The sequence below is a fragment of the Musca vetustissima genome, unplaced genomic scaffold (assembly GCF_032173495.1).
Source record: "Musca vetustissima isolate MV318-11 ecotype Yass unplaced genomic scaffold, APGP_CSIRO_Mvet_v1 utg33870, whole genome shotgun sequence".
NCBI lineage: Eukaryota > Metazoa > Arthropoda > Insecta > Diptera > Muscidae > Musca > Musca vetustissima.
In genome coordinates, this window is record NW_026876105.1 from 1 (window position 1) to 24,775 (window position 24,775).

The 24,775-nt window shown below is 34.8% G+C and overlaps 1 protein-coding gene across 1 annotated transcript in view; it reads left to right on the forward strand.

Annotated features, from left to right (window-relative positions):
• The first annotated feature begins 10,891 nt into the window (after positions 1–10,891).
• Positions 10,892–24,775, forward strand: part of LOC133338615 (uncharacterized) — a 146,585-nt gene continuing 132,701 nt past the window's right edge. Inside the window, exon 1 of the mRNA XM_061546781.1 lies at positions 10,892–11,369. Coding sequence (XP_061402765.1) covers positions 10,892–11,369 — 478 coding nt within the window. The remainder of the gene's footprint in view (positions 11,370–24,775) is intronic.

A 24,775-nucleotide genomic window follows, 5' to 3' on the forward strand; every position in this document is an offset into this window, starting at 1 on the left:
TTTTTATAAATTCCTGTTTACGTATTAAAGCTAGAAGTAAAATTAAAAAAACACTCAAAATCGAGCTTCAAAATGTCAGCATCATTTAAAGGTAGATGCAGTGAAAATTTTGAAAAATGATACATAAGGGGCGTAGTCCATATTTTGTTGGCTTCTAGTTTTATTTTGACACGAAGACCGTGCAATGAGTGGCTTAGTCACAAATCGATAGCGAACATAAAAAAACTGGTTCGCGTCAACGTGTTTTTACACATTTTTTTACATTAAAGTAGACACAGCTTCCACCAAAATAAAGTTTGGAGGTCAATATCATGAACAGTTTGCAACTACAGATCAATTAACCCAAAACTATTCACTTTTGTTCATATACTTAAGTAGTACCTGAGTTATAAAAGGGTGAACCTCCGCTTCAGCTATGTTAAAAAATTGGCAATATTGCCCATATACATTACGATAATGTATTAAATTTTATCTAGAATAAAAAGGTTGGGGAAAAAGAAATCCATTGTTTTTAATACAACTATAGGACTTCGGAATGTCCAAATATACACCGCTTTGCTCTATGATTTGTTGCCATTGTTACGGTAACGTCATAATTACCTGCTCCCTTTTTTGCAAAAATCTCTAGTAGTCGATTTTCAAAAATGCAAGAAAAATATGATAATCGTCTGGTGCCAAGTAAGAACTGTATGGCGGATTCATTAAAACTTCCTAACCAAGCTCCCGAAGTTCCTAGCGAGTCACTGTAGATGTGTGTGGTCTAGCGTTTTCCTGGTGGAACACGACACCTCTCCTGTTGTCTAATTTGGCCGTTTCTGGTCAATTGTAAATGGTTTAAAACAGTTTTATGGTAAATTTTTAGCTCATGTCCGATGTTACGACTGCTAACATGCCGGTTAATTTCGAGGTGCATCTTTAACATCAAAAATTTCTGAACGATTTTTGACATTTTTCATACGACCGGAACCTACAGCTGTTTTGCCGAGGTGCATCTTTAACATCAAAAATTCCTGAACGGATTCTACGAAACCAATATTGCACATAATTTTCTGATAGAGTATCGGAACCATTAACACCACTCACAGTTTTAGCCGTTTGGAAACTTAGCACACATCATTCTATACTTAATTTAGTCTTTGTCAAAGAAAAAAACTGTACAATACCTAAAACCGAAACTATATATGTGAACTATATCACTTCCATTTTTAACACCGTGTAACTCACAACTGAATGCACCTTTTACCTAAAATCGGGCGAAACAATATATGGGAGCTATATCTTAATCTGAACCGAAATTCACAAAACTCAGCATACATCATTTTCGACATAATTCAGGCGGATATACCATGTTTCGTGCAAATCGAAAGATTAAATCGGACGAAAATATATATGGGAGCTATATCTAAATCTGAACCGATTTTCTCCAATATCAATAGAGTTCGTCCTTGTGCCAAATGAATGAGCTGTGCCAAATTTCATCCAATTCGAATCATAAATGCGACCTGTACTTTGTTCACAAAAATACATGGACTGTTACAAATACGGACATGATATAATATCTGTACCACAGTGTGGTGAAGGATATAAAAAAACAAACAGCAAACACAATTTTTCTGTTACAAAGATATGCACAAAGACATAATACCCTGTACCACAGTGTGGTGAAGAAATCTATCAGTACAGTCATCTGCCGAAAAAAATGGATTTCTTTTTAACTAACCTAATATTTCAACGAATCTTATGCCGCAGTTTTCCACCGATGTGACTGTAAATTGTCTATATAGGCCTATGTTCTCATATAGCCTTCACATAAAGGTATTTTATTATTATTTTTTAACAGAAAATTGCTCGTCGAGGTGCCTACAATTTGGTATATCGGATTCCTGCTGAATAGGAAACTTCCGAACTTAACGATATTTTTCCTTTCTTTATATTTTGAATATCCACCTCACTTTGATCGGATCTTATTTGCTCAACTAAAATTTCAAATTCGCTCAAAGACTTAAAATTCGATCGTAAATCCATAATAATTTATTAAATCAGGACAAATTCTCGGATATCCGTAGCCAAACAAATTTTCCTCAATATGTTCCCAAATTTAATACCAAAATCGATCAGTAGGTGTAATAAACCAACCTATCTATATATCTGTCGATATATCTACATGGACTGACTGTCTTAACTTAATGGAAATTCATTAATCAAAATGTTTTATATCCTTTCGATTTACTTCTTGTATTTTTTTCCACCTCACTTTCATTTCAATATAAACGAATAAATAAACATGGAAACAAGTGACCTCAATGACAAGAATTAATCCTAAAGTACATAGAAAAGAAATCCTAACCTAACCTAAGGCCAATAAAAATGTCCATCAATTGCCACAGGGTGAGGGTGTGGGAGAACTGCTAGTAGTAAATGGTTCAAGTGAAATCTGGGCGAAAAAAAACAGAAACAAAACTATGCAAAAACAACAACAAATAACATGACGAATAAGACCAGGGAAAGAAGTAAATCAAAAGGCGAAATAAAAACACCAGCAGTAAATTGCAGATAAATACTGAATGACCGAAAGAAAAAAAAACACACACACACACACACAAATAAAACAGCATACAAAGAAAACAAATCCATATAAATGTAGAAGTAAACAACTAAAAGCACATAAAAATTAGTAATAAAATCACCGGGAAATCAGTAGAAAAACACACTGACACATACTCATACACAATGAATCGTCGAAGCGAACATTCCGCCACATAACCTAACAACATGGTCCAATACAAATCAAAACAATCAGCCTCTGGCTCTTGGCGAACAACTTTGCCCCAAAGCGAAAAATGTTTTCTCCATTTAAATATACAAAACCACTGAATATTTGATAAACATGTTGATCCAACTTGTGTGGAGCCACCACAACATGTTGTCCAACCCTCCATTGCTTTCCAGTCAACATTTGTTGAGTGTTGAGTGAATAAACAAATGTTGCCTGAGCCCCCTATCAATGACAACATTCCAATAAGAATGTTTCCTTAGGCTAATTTGGTTTCATTAGAATGGTTGGTGGAGAGTAATGCCATTAGATTTTGTTTTGGTTGTTTGGAGAGTATTTGAGAGAAAAAGGGCATCCCCCGCAAAACCAAACATGAATGAAATGAGCAAAACAATCACAAAGCCAAATGACAACACAGCCGTTTGCTAGCTGACACCACCGTCGAATGGCAAAGGAAAAAAATGTGTCTTGTGCCATCATTTTATGCCGTCTATTTGTTTGCTTGTTCGTTTGTTCGCCGTTTGCCTGAACGAATGGGGGATTCCTGTTTTCTAGCCGGCCATAGATTAGTTGTAAATGTCACGGTTCCGGGACGAGTACACACAGCGGAAGTGTGAATGTTGAAGTAAAAGACGTGAACGTTTTTGGCGACAAAACGAAATCCCACAAAAAATACGTGGAAAACGAAAAAAGAAAGAAATTGAAATTCTTTCATTAGGAAAATTAAAAAGTGATTCTATGTGGAAAATAAAAAAGTGAAAAATATCACAACAATAGAGAAAAGTTGTAATGGAAGTGCTTCCACAAATATGATCAAAAAATTACAATTTAAATTAATGGAAACACAAATGCAAATAAGTTTTTACGTGTGTTAAACATTCATCGAAATTTCGAAATTTTTACTAACATAAAATGAAAATAATTAATAAAACAAATAATAACAGAAAATTGTATAAATAAAAACAGTATTTTTCGAGTACAACAGGTAATGCGAAATATTAATCACCAACGAAATTAAAAATGTAATAAACCAGTAATAAATAAATCAATGTTGGAAAAATCAGTCTATGTTGGGTCACCAAGAGTTTGTACCCATCCGCACCCTTTGTAAAGTTTTAAGGTGATTTGATGCACCTTCATGTTAATGATGGAACCAAATTATATGTGGAAGTTATGTAGTCGGTATCGACTGTGTCTATTTTTTTATACCCTCTGCCTTATGGCTAATAAGCGTATATAAACTTTGATACGGTGAAAATGTGCCTCATCGTAATATGGGTTTTAGACCCCATATTTCTTTTTACCAAATCCATTTCAGAAAATTTGGAGTCGATTTGTACACGTCCGTCCATTCCTCCGTTGTCCGTCTGCCTCTGTCTGGCTGGCTGGTGCGCACGTTAACTCTCGAAGGCAACCGGTTTCATTCAAACTTTGCACATCTTAATATTCCTTCCAAACTTAGTTTAAGTTCGAAGATGGTCAAAATTGTGCAAACGATTCATTGTATAATAACATGCAAACGGACTATCTGATTTTAACGGAACTTTATACAACATATTATCATTACTAAGCCTAGATAAAGTAGGAAGATGGGACCCACTGGTCCACTCCTTCTTGTACCTTCCCCACAGAGGGACAACATTTTTATACCCTTCACCACACTGTGGTACAGAGTATTATGTCTTTGTGCATATGTTTGTAACAGGCAAAAGGAAACGAGATAGACACATGGTTCCTTTTGAGAATATGCATAGAATCACTTTCTAAGTCGATTTATGCATGTCCGTCCGTCTGTCTGTCCATGTATTTTTGTGAGCAAAGTACAGGTCGCATTTATGATCCGAATTGGATGAAATTTGGCACAGCTCATTTGTTTGGCCCAAGGACGAACCCTATTGAAATTGGGAAAAATCGGTTCAGATTTAGATATAGCTCCCATATATATATTTAACCGATTTAATGTAAACGGTCCCTATATATCTTTCGATTTGCACGAAATTTGGTACAGTCTAATCATTTTAGTCTAGAATGATGTCTGCCAAGTTTCGAGAAAATCGGTCCAGATTTAGATATAGCTCCCATATATAGTTTCGTCCGATTTCATGTAAATGGTGCCCCAAAGTCCCTATATATCCTTAGATTTGCACGAAATTTGGCATAACGTACTGAATTGAGCTTAGAGTGATGTCTGCCAAGTTTCGAGAATATCGGTCCAGATTTAGATACTGCTCCCATATATAGTTTCGCCTGATTTCATGTAAATGGTGCACAAAAGTCCCTATATATCCTTCGATTTGCACGAAATTTGGCATAACGTACTGAATTGAGCCTAGAGTGATGTCTGCCAAGTTTCGAGAAAATCGGTCCTAATTTTGATATAGCTCCCATATATAGTTTCGTCCGATTTCATGTAAATGGTGCCCCAAAGTCCCTATATATCCTTCGATTTGCACGAAATTTGGCATAACGTACTGAATTGAGCCTAGAGTGATGTCTGCCAAAGTTTCGTCCAGATTTAGATATAGCTCCCATATACTATAGATTGATTTTATGTAATTGACGCACCAAGAAACCAATAATATATGGCTGATAGGAACAAAACCTACTGAAATTAGTATAACCTAACCTGTGACAAGTTTCATCAAACTCCTCATGTTAGTCAGATTGAAACCAAATTTTGCACAACGTACAAAATTGAGCGTAGAATTACGTAGTTGCGTTTTTTAGAAGTACAGACATAGCCCAGACATGACATGTTTATGGAAGATTCACATTTAGATAAATATCACATATTTTATTTCATCCAATTTCATGTTAATAGTCCTGTTTAATATACCCATAGTGGTGAAGGGTATCATATAGTCGGCCCCGTCCGACTTTACCACTTTCCTTACTGGTTAATATTTATAAATCCAATATCAAGAAAATTGAATGTCCGATTTGAACCAAATTTTGCACAACCTATTATCTTTACCAAGACCAGATCAAGTTTGAAGATGGGGCCCATTTGTCCACTCCTTCGGGTACCTCTCCCTCATTAAATGATCGAAATTTTCAATAGTTAAAAATCCTATATGATGCGATTGGAATGTCTGACTTGAACCAAACTTTGCACAACCTTTTATCTTTACCAAGTCTAGATCAAGTCCGAAGATAGGACCCATTGGTCCATTCCTTCTGGTATCTCTCACACAAATGGTCAACATCCTCCGCAAACCATATGCTGAGGGTATATAGGAATCAGATAGTATCCTTCTTTGAACTTTTTTCAGTGTTGAACAAACCTACCAAGTTCTCCAATGTTTGTCGGGGTGACTGCTGATGATGTCCCATTGTGTCAGAAGAATAAGAAATATTGGACCGTACTCTAAATTTAATATCATCAATTACAATGAGAGAAGTTTGAACAAAATCAGCAGCTCACATAGCATTATATAAGTTCTATGAATTGCCGGAAGCAGAGGATCTAGGCGGTCTATTATTCAACTAAACCTGTAATAAAATCAGATACATTGGTCCACTTTTTGGTATAGTTCCCATATAAAGTACCCTACATTATTCGGTATTTCGGTCACATTTTTTGACCGAATTGACTGTAGTTTTATATTTTGGCTTATAATTCTACCGAAAATTGCCAAAATCGGTTTCACTATAACGGTAATCTCACTATTCGGTATTTTGAGGATTTCAGACATCTTTCTCAACCGTACCGCGTCATTTTCTATACTCACAAGAGTTAAGATTGACTATAATTTTATATTTTGGGTTCTAATCCTACCGAAAATTTCCAAAATCGGTTTTCGTAAAACAGCAACCCCACTATTCGGTTTTTTGATTATTTCATACATCTTTTTCAACCGTACCGCGTCATTTTCAATAGTCTGTAATATCGGTTTCTCCTCCAAGTCCCGATCGATTTTAGGAATTTTGGATATGCATCTCGTGTTGGAGAATAAAAAACTTCGGCCGGGTTGATGTTTTTACTTGTTTCAAACTCATTTCGTTGTACAGAGTTTGTCAAGTTTTTTGTTTCGGTATCCAAAGCGGACAGCTGTAATAAATTAAAAACAACACTAGCGCGATTATAGGACCAAAAAAAATTTCCATAAAACCAAAATCGCAAAATTACTGTCCTAGTTACTCGATAGGCTTACAAATTCTATATTGGAGATCTTGAATGGATGTTGAGTTATTGGAGAATACCCAACATTTCACCTGGTCATAAAGCAAGAAGTCGTAAGGTATTAAATAACAAGATATCAATAAGCAGTTATGATCACATCTTCGGGAAATACCATGGTTCGAATTTTTTTCTTCAGTAAAAAAGACCTTCCGTATGGGTCACGGTCTAACTTTCCACACAATATAATTTGAGGTTTTCAGGCTTCATATGCGACAATTTTTTTCCTGTCAACATAGCCATTTAGGTGAATAAATGCCTCATTCGTGAATACAAGTCAAAATTTGACAACAATTTCTGTAGTACAGTCCGACAGGTGCTTTATGTCTTCGTCTGTATGTATGCATTTATTATGCAATTGTAATGAAATCTGGTAGTCCTATTTAATTGAACCAAGGACGAATCATATAATCAGAGTTTGTCTGTTTGAGGCCAAATTTCCATTTCGTACCGAATAGAGTCTAGAATAAATATTTTTGACCGATTAAACTGTGAGACAAAAATCGGAGTCATGTTCTGGGAGGTGGAAAATTCCTATTCGGGGTGAAAGACCATTGTGGGTATATGAAAACCCCAGGAGGAAAAATCGGCATAGGTAAAATCTTGACGATATGACGTTATATTTTTTTTTCGCTTCCTATCCTATTAAACATAAAGAGACTGCTCAATATCTCGATTTAAAGCCATAGGAGATTACATTTCTTCAGTAATATTGAATGAGGAATTTGTTCAAAATTCTATGTTCAAAGTTTGGATCTAATTGGGCATTATTTTTACTGCTATGAGAATTACAAATCTTTGGGTCTTTAGTGCACATTAAATAGGACGAAAATATATATGGGAGCTATATATAAATCTGAACCGATATTCACGAAACTTAGTACACATAATTCTAGACTCAATTTAATAAGCTGTGCCGAGGTTCGTGCAAATCGAAAGATATATAGGGGCTTTGGTTCACTATTTAGATAAAATATATATGGGAGCTATATCTAAATCTGAACCGATTTTCACGATACTGAACACACATCATTCCAGATTTTATTCAGCACAATTTCGAGCAAATCTAAAGATATATAGGGACATTTTTGCACCATTAACATTAAATCGGACGAAAATATATATGGGAGCTATATCCAAATATGAACCGATTTTCACGAAACTTAACACACATCATTCTAGACTCAATTCAGTACGCTATGCCTAATTTGGTGCAAATGGAAGGAAATGTAGGGACTTTCGTACACTATTTACATAAAATAGAAATAAACCAGTAAGGAAAGTAGTAAAGTCGGACGGGGCGGACTTTATGATACACTTCATCACTTTGGGTATATCTAACGATTGAATCCTAACAGACGTCAAATTTCTGAAGGACCAGGGACAAAATTATGTAAATTAATTTAAATCTTAACTGATTTCAACTAAACTTGCCACACATTATGTTATAGTAACTTCAGTACGTAGTGCAAAATTTTATGCCGATGGGACCCACCTTGGTGAAGCATTACGTTGTGCAAAATTTGCGTTAATTTTGTGTAAAATCGGACGACACCATTTACATTAAATCGGGCGAAAATATATATGGGAGCTATATCTAAATCTCGACCGATTTTCACGAAACTAAACACACATCATTCTAGACCTAAATCATTACGGTATGCCAATTTTCGTGGAAATCGTAGGATGTTCTGGGACTTTAGTGCACCATTTACATAAAATCGCACGAAAATATATATGGGAGCTATATCTAAATCTGGACCGATTTTCACGAAACTTAACACTCATCATTCTAGACCTAATTCATTACGCTATGCCAAATTTCATGAAAATCGAAAGATATATAGGGACTTTGGTACACCATTTACATTAAATCAGACGAATATATATATATATATATATATATATATATATATGGGAGCTATATCTAGATCTGAACCGATTTTCACAAACCTTAGCACACATTATTATAGACTCAAATTAGTATACTATGCCAAATTTCGTACAAATCGAAAGATATTTACGGACTTTGGCGCACCATAGACCTTAAATCGGACGAAACTAGATATGGGAGCTATATCTAAATCTGAACCGATTTTCTCGAAACTTGTCACACATCATTCTGCACCTAATTCAGTACTCTGTGCCAAATTTCGTGCAAAACGAAAGATATAGAGGGACTTTGGTGCCCCATTTACCTTAAATCGGACCAACATTTATATAGGAGCTATATCGTCCTTGGGCCAAATAAGTGACTTGTGCCAAATTTCATCCAAATCGGATCATAAATGCGACCTGTACTTTGTCTACAATTTAACATCTACAGACAGACGGACGGACAGACATGCATAAAGCGACTCAGAAAGAGATTCTATGCATATTCTCAAAAGGAACCATGTGTCTATCTCGTTTCCTTTTGCCTGTTACAAACATATGCACCAAGTCAATACCCTGTACCACAGTGTGGTGAAGGGTATAAATATATATGGGAACTATATCTAAATCTGAACCTATTTTCACAATACTCAGCACACAATTTTTGTGACTTAATTCAATAAGCTGCGCCAAAATTCGTGCAAATCGATAGATATATATGGCCTTTGGTACACTATTTAGATAAAATCGGACGAAAATATATATGGGAGCCATATCTAAGCCTAGTTTTTCTCAACTTCAACAGCGTTCGTCTTTGAACCAAATAATTTGGCTATGCCAAATTTCATTTCATTCGGATCATAAATGCGACCATTACTTTGTTTATAATTTGACATGGACGTGTATAAATCGATTCAGAAAGACGTTCTATACATATTCTCAAAAACAATAATGGCCATGGAAACCAGCTCCTTGAGCATGTACAATGTTGTACCACGGCGTGGTGAAGTATATTAAAAAATATTTGTTATTTGTTATTATTTTTGGAAACTTATACAAAATACCAAATCTTGAACTTTAGAAGCCTTAGAAGAATGACATATAGGCTCGGGAATCATTTGTCTTCTATCTCTTGATGAACATTTCGAAATTTTATAACATTGACAAAATTTTTTTTTACTATTACTATTTTTCAATACGTTTATTTATATGAATTTTTATTCAACTGTTTACGAAGAGACCATATCTCTACTTCATATATATTCTTATTATTTCATGTACATATCTCCACAAATTAAACCTTAAAAATATATATTTTTTGTTTCTCTTTTAGGTTTTCCACCACAGAATCGTTCAACTTTCTGCACTCAATTAGTGTCAAGTAGTCATTCATCACATCACGCCACACCACAAGAGACAATTATTTTATTATGCAACTTGAAGGACAGCTTCTGAAATTACCAGACATAAAGTGCATATTTTTTGTGTGTGAATACTAAAAATAACTCAAAATCGAAAAAAAACAAAAACAAAGAACGAACGAAAGTCATAAAGAAGTGAAGTGTGTGCGTGTGTTCACCACAAATTAAATCACAAAGAGAGAAGTGAAAACAAGTGACATTATATATAAAAAAATGCAAACAAATAAACCGAGTCCCATATCAGGCAAGAGGAGGATACAACAACTATCGCCGTCAAGTGCAGTAGAAACAGCCTCTAACGAATTATCATCATTATTAGATTGGGACAATAATTATCAACTGCAGCAACAACAACTAAACGAAGAACATCAACTGATAAAGTGCAACATGTTGTTAGAGTTTAACACTATCAAAATGAACAGCAGCAACAACTACAATAATAACAACAACATCAACGACCAGCAGCAGCAACAGGACGACACTGATGACAAAGACAACATCAGCAATTACACAGACTATTCATGTAACAGTATCCCCAGTGGGTGTGTGTCAGACTCCAGCTGTTTAAAATCCGCCTGTTCCGTTTGTACCATTTCAACAGCGTGTTGTCATTCAAATCATTGTCTAATGTCGCCGTCAACTATGTCCACAGCCTTGTTGTCGTCATCGTCCACCTTCTCCTCCGCCACCACCTCGCCATTATTATCGTCGTCCACTGAGGACAATTCTAATTATATGCACTGTGCGAATAATGGCCGTACATGCAACATGAACACTACGACCACCACTGCCACATCAGCATCGTCAAGAACAGCAACGGCACCAACGATGCTGATGATGACGATGAAGACAACAAAAACAGCAAAATCATTGGCAAACAGCTGCAACGGCAACAATAACGATTATAATGTCGCCAACAGAGACTGTAATCGTATCAGGCCAACAAGACAACAATTTAGCCATAATAATAACAACATGAGCAGCAGCAACAACAACAACAATGGTAAAACAAAATGCAACAGTTTTCCATGGTCTATCTTTGCGTTTAACAAAAACAGCAACAGCAGTTTAAATGGTCTCATCAAGTTTGCCGTTATTTTGATATTCTTGGCAGTATGTGGTAAGTGTTAATTACTTTTATAATGGAATTTGTTTAAAAAAAGAAAAACTTCAACTAATGAAGGATATTGAACTTGTTGAAATGTTTGTTAGTTTTGTTGTTGTCAAGAAATATAGTTTTTATTTATGTAATAACAAAAAACATTATTTAGGCTTCGTCAGGATTTTAAGGGTTCAAAAATTATTTAGAAATATATTATGAACAGCTCCACAGCAAGCCGTATTATTGGGTTTTGCTGCACTACTTATTTAAAATCCGACGAAAAAATATATATGGTAGATATATCAAAACCGATTTGAATGAAACTAAACACACGTTAGGCTATACGAACTTCAGAATATTGTGCAAAATTTTGTAGCAACCGGACTAACTTTGGGTCTGCTGCACAATTTACTTAAAATCGGACGAATCAAAAGCTGAACCGATTTCAACGAAACTTTCCACACAGTAGATTATACTACCTTCTGTACGTTGTAATCGGCCATATTTTGTAGCTTTAGTGAACCATTAACTGAAAATCGGATGAAACTATATATGGTAAATCTGAACCGATTTCAGTAAAATTTGGAGCACGTTAGGTTATCCTAACATCAGTACGTTGTGCAATATTTTTTGAAAATCGGCCATATTTTGGAGCTTTGGTGAAACATTAATTAACCAGTAAGGAAAATAGTAAAATCGAACGGGGCCGACTATATGATACCCTACACCACTATGGGTATATTTAACAGGATTATTATCATGAAATTGGATGAAATAAAATATGTGATTTTTATCTAAATGGGATCGGCCTAGATCTATCCTTAAACATGTCATTCGTTTGTTACAATGGGACAAATGTATGTAAATCGACTTCAAACAAACATCAATAGGTCATCCGTTGGGCTATGTCTGTACTTCTAGAAAACGCAACTACGTTAGCGTATGCTCAATTTGGTACGTTGTGCAAAATTTGATGTCAATCTGACAAACATGAGGATTTTAATGCACAATTTACTTAAACTCGGGCGAAAATATCCAAATATGAACCGATTTCAACGAAACTTGTCACAGGTTAGATTATATAAATTTCAGTACGTGTTGCTCCTATTAACCATATATTGGTTCCTTGGTGCGTCAATTACTTAAAGTCAATCTATAAGGGAGCTATATCCAAATCTTAATCGATTTTCACGAAACTTGGCACACATCATTCTGGATTAAATTCAATACGATATAGAACATAAAAACTTTGCTACATTATTTGCACTAAATCGGACGAAAATATATATATATAGATCTGAACCGATTTTCACGAAACTCAGCACACATCATTCCAGCAACAATTCAGTACGCTATGCCAAATTTGTGACAAATTATGTGGACTTTGGTGCACCATTTACATTAAATCGGACGAAAATATACATGGGAGCTACATCTAAATCGTGACCGATTTTCGCGAAACTTAGCAGACATCATTCTAGGCTCAATTCAGTACGTTATATCAAATTTCGTGCAAATCTAACGATATATAGGGACTTTACATGAAATCGGACGATTTTCAGATATATAGGGACCTTGGTGCACCATTTACATTAAATCGCACGAAAATATGTATGGGAGCTATATCTAAATCTGAACCGATTTTTTCCAATTTCAATAGGGTTCGTCCTTGGGCCAAACAAATGAGCTGTGCCAGATTTCATCCAATTCGGATTATAAATGCGACCTGTACTTTGTTTACAATTTAACACCAACAGACAGACAGACGGACGGACGGACGGGCATGCATAAATCGACTCAGAAAGTGATTCTATGCATATTCTCTAAATGAACTATGGATCTTTTTCGTTCCCTTTTGCCTGTTACAAACATATGCACAAAGACATAATACCTTGTACCACAGTGTGGTGAAGGGTATACAAATCGGATGAAACTATATGTGGGAGCTATATCTGAATCAGAACCGATTTCAATAAAACCTGACGCACATAAGGCTATCCTGACTTCAGTGCGTTATGCCAAATTTTGTGTCAACTGGACAAGTTTTGGTGGTTTGGTGCATCATAGGGGAGAGGGGGGCACCTTTGAACACTTTTTGCTTTCAAGCCTTATAAAATTTTTTATTTTATAATTTTTGGTTTCTTATAAATTTTAACTAATAGGTACATATGTAACCTTCAAAATGAATATACATATGACACACTATAAGCTTGATAAATATATTTTATTACTGTTTTAATGAACGAACTCAAAGTTGACATTTGTGAACGACATTGTTTTTTACAGTGTTTATGTTTAAATATGTATGTATTTTATTAATACATATCAGAAATGCATTAATTCATTAAAAAAAAATATAAAAAATGTTCAAAATTTAAAAAATTTAGATCAAAAGTTATTAAAACATAAAATGACTTAAAAACAAAAATTAATATGGTGAAAAATACAGTTAATTTCGTAATCTTATTAGCCCATTTGAAATTTTGAGAAATCGAAGCCTAAAGTTAAAAACTCCTTTTTTTACTCGAGTTTAATGGACATGTTCAAAGGTGCCCCACCCATGGCATTTTACGGAAATTTAAAATAACTTTTTTTGTAATAAATATATATGAAAGAAATTACATTAGTTATGTTTGAAATGATTGTTGGAATGCAAAAAATTTGTTTGACGAAAGAAAACTATCACAGAATTCTTCCTGCGCCCTTACAACCAAATAAATAAATGTTTACAATGACACTGAGGAAACATGGTCACCCATGCACAATTTTTCGACAACTGAAAAAGCAAACCAAAGTGGTTTACGCATATAGAGAACAAGATTGCCATATACAAAAATGTGGTTGCGGGTCGGAAAAATATTAAACCAAGATTTTATGAGCGCTGTTCAAAGGTGCCCCACGTTCAAAGGTGCCCCCTCTCCCCTATATCTAAAACTGAACTGATTTTAATGAAATTTGGCACACGTTATGTTACAGTGACTTCAGTACATTGTGCGAAATTTTTTGTCAATCGGTTATATTTTGGGGCTTTGGTGCACGATTTACTGAAAATCGGACGAAATTATATGTGGGATTTATATCTAAATCTTACCCGATTTTTCCCAATTTTAATAGGGTTCGACCTTGGGCCAAATAAATGAGCTGTGCTAAATTTCATCCAATTCGGATCATAATTGCGATCTGTACTTTGTTTACAATTTAGCACGGCCAGACGGACGGACATACATAAATCGATTCAGAAAGTGAGTCTATGCATATTCTAGGGTTTATCTCGTTTTCTTTTACCTGTTACAAACATATGCACAAAGACGTAATACCCTGCACCACAGTGTGGTGCAATTATATTCACGATGTTACAAAATGTACTTGTGTAATGCTCAAAGTCCCAAGATTTGAAATATATTCCAGAGATTTTGTCATTCTGTCTGTAACATTTCGTCGGAGAATTATTATTCTTGTTTAGAATAAAATTCTATGTAGACTTAGCCTTATCTGTATGTGTGGTCAAATTACATTGCAGATTTTCAATATATTTATATGTTTTATTCGCATTTTTCAAATGAAGAGGACGTAAGTTAGTATTCTGGGTTATTGATGGAAAAAATAACCGATTTTCACTGCATAAAAATACATTGGCCGAAGTTGTCAAGGTTACAACCTTACTACAATTTGACATTTCCTGCTCTTAATTGTTATAGCCACTATATAACGAAGGTTGGTAATTGAGCAGTAGCTCTATGCAAATCGGCAATTAGAATCCTTGATGGTGAAAATAATAACGGTGATGCAATTTGGCACACATTGAGCGTTGCTGTAGCAAACTATTTTGGGAATAGATCCATTTTGTGACATATCCAAGTATTAACTATTTTTAAGGATAAAGCCTTTTTCCACAGAAAATCCTGTAAATAGGGATACTGATTTCTTGCTGGGAACCCGGTATTTTTACAGGTATTTTTTGGGACCCGGTAAATTTTTGGCTTATGTAATGTTCTGACCGCATTGGTCAATGTTGCTTTAAGGTATATTAAACTGAGCCTAAAACTGTCGTCTTAGGGACATTTTCCATTCGGCTGAAATTTTACATTTTTGTTTGTTGTTTGTTTTCCGGAAACCATTTTCAATATGCGTACACCATATGACCATTTGACACCATTGCAATATCTGACCCTTATTTTCCTGGACCAAATCCTAAAGTAGCTGCTTTATGTTCTCTTTGACGTCTAGCATCGACTCTGGTCTGTTAGAGTTGAATTTATCTTCTACTGCTTGTACGCCACGTTGCGGTGTCGAACCAAATCCGACCACGGAAAAGTATTAATCCAACCTCATTTTTGAAAAAGTGAAGCCCACTGACCACAATCAGTAAATAATTGAGAATGGAAAGTTCTCTCAATAATAACTCTTGGGTTTCTCGAGTTCCAATAGTGACAATTTTGCTATTGGTGGCCATGTCAATGCGAAAAAATTATGAGAGGAAAGTGGTTGTAATTTGTTAACCAAAGCGAAGCTTCCTACTAATTATTATTAATATTGTCCCACTTTTTAAAATAGTCCCCATATAACAGTGCCTCCCAAATGTTAGTTTGTTTGCATTTAATGGATTATCGGACGGCGCATTCTAATAAAAGCTTGAAATACGAATATGGTGTTGGATTTACCTTGAATTACGTGTGTCGGATATTTAATTTCATCAGAGTTCATGTCGGTGGTGCTCAAAATAACTTTGTGAATGGAGTATAGATTAGTTGAGTCTCAAGTTTACATAAAAACGGTTCAAATTCCAATATAGCTTCCATATCTAAATTCCTCAGATTGTATGTAAAGGTTTTACCAAACAGCATACTTGCCGTTTAGAAGGAATTTTAGAAGTGGTGAAGAATTAAATCCTGTAGAAAAAATGCTTTATATTACTCCTTTCTACATTATTATTTACATTATTTACCGGCGATTTTTATATTAAAATATATTTTTATTAACTCCATAAACATGATCCCAAATATACCTAGGCTCTATATAACAATATTTTATAATGTATTAAAGCTTTACAGAATCTCTGGGAAATGAGAATTTCTGCTTTCCACTTCATTTTATTTTTTCTAAATTGTTGACTCTGTATCGAATGTTGTTATTTCCATACCCTCACTAGTGTTGTTTCAGCAAATATTTCCAACGTTTAGAATGTTTTACACTGTGTTGTAGAAGTTTTCTCTTTCGTTGAACTTTCCATTTTTTTTTTTTCACTTTGTTGTCGTTGTTGTTGCAGCTGTTGTTATTGCAATGAACATTCCTTTCTATTTGGCTGGACATTGAATATTTTGCTACTGCTATTGTTGTTATCGTTGCTGCTGCAGCACAAGTGGTTTGGAGGAGTGTTTACTGTTACCAAGTTACAGGATACTTTGTTTGGGAGCAATCCTTCAGTTCTTATTACAGTTTATCTTTGATTGAAGTTGTTTTGACGTTTCTTGTTTTTGTTTGCATTTGTCTTTTTTTGCTGCTATTTTTTGTTTGTTTAGCTGCTACTGTCAATGCCAACATCAAGTGCAGTTTGTTTATTCACTAGAGGTTTTTTTCTCTTTGATCGATATATCCTTCTTTAAGTTTTGTCTTCTTTTTTCAGTTTCCTACATAGATTGACCAATTTATCTTCATTCAAATTTAAAATGCTTTGTAATAGTTTTTTCTTAAATCTTACCGTTTCTTTGAATGAAATTGCTTGTTAATGAAAGAAGATTGTTTTTTGGTGTGGGAATTATATTCAAGGGGAAATAGTTGAGTAATAAATGTACACATTTACATGAAACTGGGTTACTACGTGACAAATATTAAAAAAATCCGCTTATTCAAAAAAAATATTGAACCTTCTCTAGAGGTAAGAGTTACTAGGAACCTAATATACTACATTTTGCATCGTATATCCGAATTTATTTATGAGCATAACAAAACCAAGATTATTCTATATTGATTTTGGTTCTACAGGGCTAGTATATATTTTTGGCCATGGTATTTGGATTGTAATGTTAAGATACGGTTTAACGTACGTCCACCTGATGTGTTGCTTACAGTGAATTGAGAATAAAATTTCCCAAAAAATATATTTAACTCGCGAAAATGTTCGTATAATAATTGTTCAGAACTTTCATGTCAAGGATGCATCGATTAACATAAATATGTGTATGATAATAAAGCAGCACCTTCCTTCGGTATTTAAAAAAAATCAACGTCTTTTTCAGTCCCTGAAATTATATTCTTTAATATCAAGCCATGAATGGACGGTCATTGAACAAGTATTCTTAAAAAACCTACGCCTTATTTCAGTCCCTGAAATTATATTATTTATAATCAAGCCTTAAGCCACGCCTTGTAGTGGTCCTTGAAAAAATATTTTTCTTAACCCACACCTTGTAGTGGTCCTTTAAAAACATATTTCTTTAAAAATACGCGCCTTGCAGTTGTCCTAAAAAAAATATTTTTTAAACAAGTTAATCTAAAAACAAATATATTCCTACTCAGGGGACATTATTTGATAAGCATATGGAGTTGTAATCTTTTCAATAAATATGTTAATATAGATATATTCAAGATGACCATAAAACACCTATAAAAAACCAACAATTTTAAAGATTTCTTTGATAAATTAAGATTTCAAAACAAAAATTTTGAAGCAACGGGGCCAATTTACACAACTACCACGGAACTCAAATTTTCTGCGGATGTATATTCCGAGTCTGGGCAATATTTCGTGATATTTACACCCTCTTGCCAGATTAGACCTCTTCGTCACACCGAATATTACGAGTATATAGTACAGCTATTGTCCAGATTCCCTTCCCTTCACCGTGGGTTGTGTTGTGATGTTCAGCTTTCATTTGTGGTCTATAGATCGACTCGAAAATAACACAAAAATTAAGTTTTTGGTCCACTTCATTCCAAAATTATTATCTGATCATCACCGAAAATTATAGGCGTTGTCCTTGACCATAACTGGAACATTTCAAAACGATCAGCGCTATAGTTCCGCTCTCTCATTTGACACGCTAAATATTGACCGATCTTTATGAAAACAGACATGCTTATCCCCTTCTCCATGGAGAAGGGCATCGGGCCATTATTGCGACCTCTGGAGCGACCGGAAAAACCGACAAAAATTTAATATTTGGTACATTTCATCCCCTATATATTAACCGATCTTTCCCAAAAACAATAGGGGTCTTCATTGGCCAGAACCCATCCTACATGCAAAATTTCGTGAAGATTGGTCCATAACTGTGGCCTGTATCGTGTTTACAAATTATAATGGACAGACGGACGGACACACATGTCTAGATCGACTCAGCTAGTCAAGATATGACGATCGGTATACTTAAAGGTGGGTGTAGGACCAATATTTCGCGGCGTTACAAACTCCTGGGGCTGCACAAAGCTATAATACCCTGACAACATAGTTGTGTAGGGTATAAAAATCCACGCCTTGTAGTTGTCCTTAAATTTGTATACCTTTCACCAAACTGTGGTACAGTCATTGTGCATGTGTTGTAACAGGCAAAGGGAACCGAGATAGACACATGGTTCCTTTTAAGAATATGCGTAGAATCACTTTCTAAGTCGATTTATGCGTGTTCGTCCGTCCGTCTGTCTGTCGATGTTAAATTGTAAACAAAGTACAGGTCGCATCTATGATCTGAATTGGATGAAATTTGGCATAGATCACTTATTTGGTCCAAGGACGAACCCTATTGAAATTGGGAAAAATCGGTTCAGATTTAGATATAGCTCCCATATATGTTTTCGTCCGGTTTAACGTAAATGGTGCACCAAAGTCCCTATATATCTTTCGATTTGCACGAAATTTGGCACAGCCTAATGATTTGGGTCTCGAATGATGTGTGTTAAGTTTCCTGAAAATCAGTTCAGAGTTAGATATAACTCCTATATATATTTTCGTTCGATTTAATGTAAATGGTGCACTAAAGTCCCTATATATCTTTCGATTTGCACGAAATTTGACATAGTGTACTGAATTAGGTTTAGAATGATGTCTGTTAAGTTTCCAGAAAATCGGTTCAGATTTAGATATAGCTCGTCCGATTTAATGTAAATGGTGCACCAAAATCCCTATATATCTTTCGATTTGCACAATTTGGCACAGACTAATGATTTGGGTCTAGAATGATGTGTGTTAAGTTTCATGAAAATCGGTTCAGATTTAGATATATCTCCCATATGTATATTTCAATTTGCCGAAATTTTCGTAGTGTACTGAATTAATTCTAGAATGATATGTGCTAAGATTCGGATCAGATTTAGCCATAGCTCCGACATACTTTTTCTTCCAATTTTATGTAAATTATGCACTAAAGACCCAAAGTTTGTCCGATTGCCACACAATTTTGTACAATGAACTGTAGTTAATATAACCTAGCATGAGGAATTTTTTTTTGAAATCGGTTCAAATTTGGATAGAGCTACCATATATATTTTCTCCCGATTTTAAGTAAATGATGCACTAAACATAAATATGAAGAGGTTTATCAGATATTTATCCAAATAATCAACGGGTGTCCGATTGATATTTGCTTTAAATTTATTTACATAATTTTTTCCTATTGTAAGAAGCAACTCTATATCTGACAAAATGAAAAATTTAGTATAGGTTGCAGAATGACATGTTTATGGATCCAATTTCATTTTACTGGGCCGTCAAAAATGCGACGTCTGTTGAATTCATCTGTTTAATATACCCAAAGGGGTGAAGGGTATCATATAGTCCGACTTTACTACTTTCCTTACTGTTTTTTTTTTAATTCACGCGTGTTTTTGAAAAAAAAATTGTTTAAAAATTATCGCCTTGTAGATTTCGCTTTTAAAATCGTTTTAAAGTTTCTTGTGTAAATTTGTACAAAAAAAAGCTACGTACGTTTTCAAGTCTACTTCGAAACCCCTTTATAAATTCTGATTTGGGTATCAGACAGACAAAATGTTAATAGGTGATGGAATGTATGAATTTGGAATGCATATACCAATTAATAGAATCTAAAAATTATGAAATTCTGCAAACATTTACATTTAGGCCCATCTTAACTTTTGCTCTGGCGAAGATAACACTTTCACAAATAAACAATTTTCATGAATAGTTCCAAATACGATACTTATTAATCCGATTAATATCTATCTAATAACTTTATACAATTTATTTTCATCTTTTATATGAAACAATGTATGTATGTATACAAGTAAAAGTTCTTCATTAGCCAAATTAATTTATCTAATAATAGTCAATGTGATAGTTTGAAAAGATATCAATGTCACATTAGCACTTTATGATGATATATTGATATTGTTGGTAGCTGTTGTGGTCTTCTTTTTGTTTGTCGATGACTCGTTTAAGTTATATATTTATATAAAGTATAATAGTAATAATGATGATATATCAATAATCGACAAATAATAAATATTGAAGATGGATTTCTAAAGACTTGCAGAAAAATGAATGAATGGCTTTTGTTTTCAACAAAATGGATAAATGACTAATCTGTGTAAACAAGAGTTCTATGTTAGGGATTTTGTTTGGCGATTTTTTGGTGGCCAAGAACTTGTTTGACCTTGTAATAATCATTATCACAAATAAACGAGATTATTAAATGTATTGAATTTCATTATTAATCATAATCGCAAGATTGGCATATAAATATTAGTTGTATTTTGTCTGAAATAAAAAAAATTGTTGGCGAGGGTAGGTTTTTACAATTAGTATACTCTCTACAATCGAACGGCGTGTATCTTTAATTTGTAATGGTTGCAAATATTTGTCAGAATTGTTATTCTTATTTAACCATTCATGTTTATGGGATGTTTGGAATTGAAAATGGGTTGTTTTGGTATAACCCCAGTATAACGGTTCCATAATTTTATGTTCCAAACTTTTGGAACATCACACATATTGGGTCAATTTTGATTGTCGTAGGCACATTTTCACCCTACGTAGCTGTAATTTGAGATTCGGACATTCATTAAATAAATGTCGTTATTTTAACATATGGGCATTTCCGGGAAAAGGTAAAATAAAGTCGAATATTTTTTATTTAATCGTACGTAAGTACGTGAAGCGAAGAAGATAAAAACCGTAGTCTCTGAATTTTATACCACTGATAGTACTCCTAAAATAATACAAACCAGTAAGGAAAGTTCAAAAGTCGGACGGGCGGACTATATGATACCCTTCACCACATTGGATACATACAAAGGATGCTAATATATACAATATCCTGTAGATAGAATTGGCATATAATCTTTAGGGGACCATGGGAATGCAATCGGTCGAAACTAAAACCAATTAAAAAACCCATACCCATACCGTTCTGAAATCTATAAAAAGTGGCATGTCAATCGATTTTATACAAATATATGTGGAACAATGTATGAACCTGGACCTAATTGAGCAACTGTGGCGTATACCATTTTGTATGCTGCAGCACAATTCGCTGTCCGCAATTTTATCTCGTGTATATGGAACAGGCGTTGGCTGCTCGGTGCACCATTTACATAAAATCAGTCGAAACTATATATGGGAGCTATATCTAAATCTGAGCCGATTTCCGTAATACTTCGCATACATCAAACTGGGCCTAATTCAGTACGCTGTGCAAGATTTTGTCTCAATCGGACAATCCTTGGGAGTTTAGTGCACCATTTACCAAAAATCTGGCAAAATTATATATCAGAAATATATCTAAATCTGAACTGATTTCCACAGAACTTCGTATACACTAATATGGACCTATTTCAATACGCTGTGCAAAATGTTGTATCAATCGGACAATTTTTGGGAGTTTGCTGTACGATTTACATAAAATCGGACGAAGCTACATATGGGAGTTACATCTAAATTTGAACTGATTTCAATAAAACTTTACGGACATCAAACTGGACTTAAGTCAATACTCTGTGCAAAATTGTATTTGAATCGGAGTTGGTGCATTATTAACCAAAAATCGGACGAATTTATGTATGGGAGCTATATCTAAATCCAAACTGATTTTCACAAAACATATAGTCGGTCTTTACTATACCAAAAATCGGACGAAACTATATCTAAATTTGAAATGATTTTCTCCAATTTCAACCAAGTGAGATGTGCTAAATTTCATCCAAATCGGATCATAAATGCGATCTGTATTTTTTTCACAAAAATACATGGACAGACGTACGGACGGACATGCATAAATCAACTCAGAAACGCATACTCTCGAAAGGAACCATGTGTCTATCTCATTTTCTTTTGCATGTTACAAACATGAGCATACAGACATAATATGCGGTTTCATGAAGGGTGTAAAAAATATTAAGGGTGAACTTTAAAATATGTATTGGGTGGGTTATACGCTCTTGGAATCTTCTGACATACCACCCATATAAAGATCCCGCCCATTTCCCTTTTTACGTTTCCGGATCCACGGAGACTCAAAAACAATACTGGTCCATATTTGACATATCCATTTTGCTTATCTAGAAACACATCATCCCTACGTGTAAAAATACTACCTTCTGGTCGAATAGAAAAACTCCCTTCAGCTCTTCTATAGAGTCTCCCTGCTTCAGTTCGTCTATAGTGAATTCCTTCTGCTCTTCTGTAAAGACTCCTTGCTTCAGCTCTATAGAGACTCCCTGTTTCAGCTCGTCTATAGAGACTCCCTGCTCCAGCTCGTCTATAGAGACTCCCTGTTTCAGCTCGTCTATAGAGATCCCCTGCTTCAGCTCGTCTCATAGAGACTCTCTGTTTCAGCTCGTCTATAGAGACTCCCTGCTTCAGCTCGTCTCATAGAGACTCCCTGCTTCAGCTCGTCTATAGAGACTCCCTGCTTCAGCTCGTCTATAGAGACTCACTGCTTCAGCTCGTCTATAGAGACTCACTGCTTCAGCTCGTCTATAGAGACTCACTGCTTCAGCTCGTCTATAGAGACTCACTGCTTCAGCTCGTCTATAGAGACTCACTGCTTCAGCTCGTCTATAGAGGAGACTCACTGCTTCAGCTCGTCTATAGAGACTCACTGCTTCAGCTCGTCTATAGAGGAGACTCACTGCTTCAGCTCGTCTATAGAGGAGACTCACTGCTTCAGCTCGTCTATAGAGGAGACTCACTGCTTCAGCTCGTCTATAGAGGAGACTCACTGCTTCAGCTCGTCTATAGAGACTCACTGCTTCAGCTCGTCTATAGAGACTTACTGCTTCAGCTCGTCTATAGAGACTTCCTGCTTCAGCTCGTCTATACTATAGACTCTATAGAGAGTCCCTGCTTCAGCTCGTCTATAGAGACTCCCTGCTTCAGCTCGTCTATAGAGAATCCCTTTAGCTCGTCCATAGAGACTGCCTTCAGTTCACACTTCTATTTTAATTATTTCAAATAATTTTTTAGATAAAAAGTATTGCTTGTTGTTTTGATACGTTAATTTATCAAAAAAATCTTAAAAATTGTTGGTTTTTAATGTATGTTTAACGGTAAACTTTAATATATCTATATTAACATATTTATTGAAAATATTCCATATCCTCATGCTTATCAAAGAATGTCCCCTGAGTAGGAATATATTTGTTTTTAGATTAACTTGTTTTGCATTTTCCATTAATCCATGACAAATACATTGACCATTACCTTCTCAGGGGATTTTATGTATTGCAGAGAGAAATCAAAAATCAACTATACAGATCCACAGTCATACCCTGGCTCTCTCTCCCTCTCTCTCTCTCTCTCTCTTTCATGTATGGTTCTTGTTTTTAATTTCCATATATGTATGCAGTCTATATTGAATTGAAATCCATCCGGAATAATAGAAAAATAAATTTAATTTCAAGTTTTTTTCTTCACAATATTTTCTTTAGTTTTTTTTTTTTATTTCATTTCACTTCCTTTTTTCGGTTTGTGCCCTTGTATTTCCTTTTTGTCCTTTGGACCTTTAAAATAACACACACATGAATACATACATTCATGTGCAAGTGCCGGCCTTGCACTAGTGTGTTATAGCTATGTAAGGATGTGTGTTTGCTTGTGTCTTTAATTTTCATAATTTTTACATATTTTACAATATCTACTCCCCTTCAACTAAGTTGTTGGTTTGTTTCCGTGTTGAGCGAGATCCTGTGTTTGGCCAAGCAATTCACTTAAATGTACTTTTGGTAAGTGCCACAACAAGCCGCACATTTTTTTCGTGTTATTGTTGTTGCTTGCTATTCACCATATTCCAAATGCAATTGTTGCAGATTGTTTGTAAGGGGGGTGGGTGTAATCAGTGATTGGAAAATAATGAAAAGTAACTAAGGTAATGGAGGGAGTCTTTATAAAAGAACGGAGTTTTTATGAAAAAAAGATGATAGGAGTCCTTGCAAACGAGCTAAAAATAGTCTTAGAGACGACCTGAAAGGGAGTA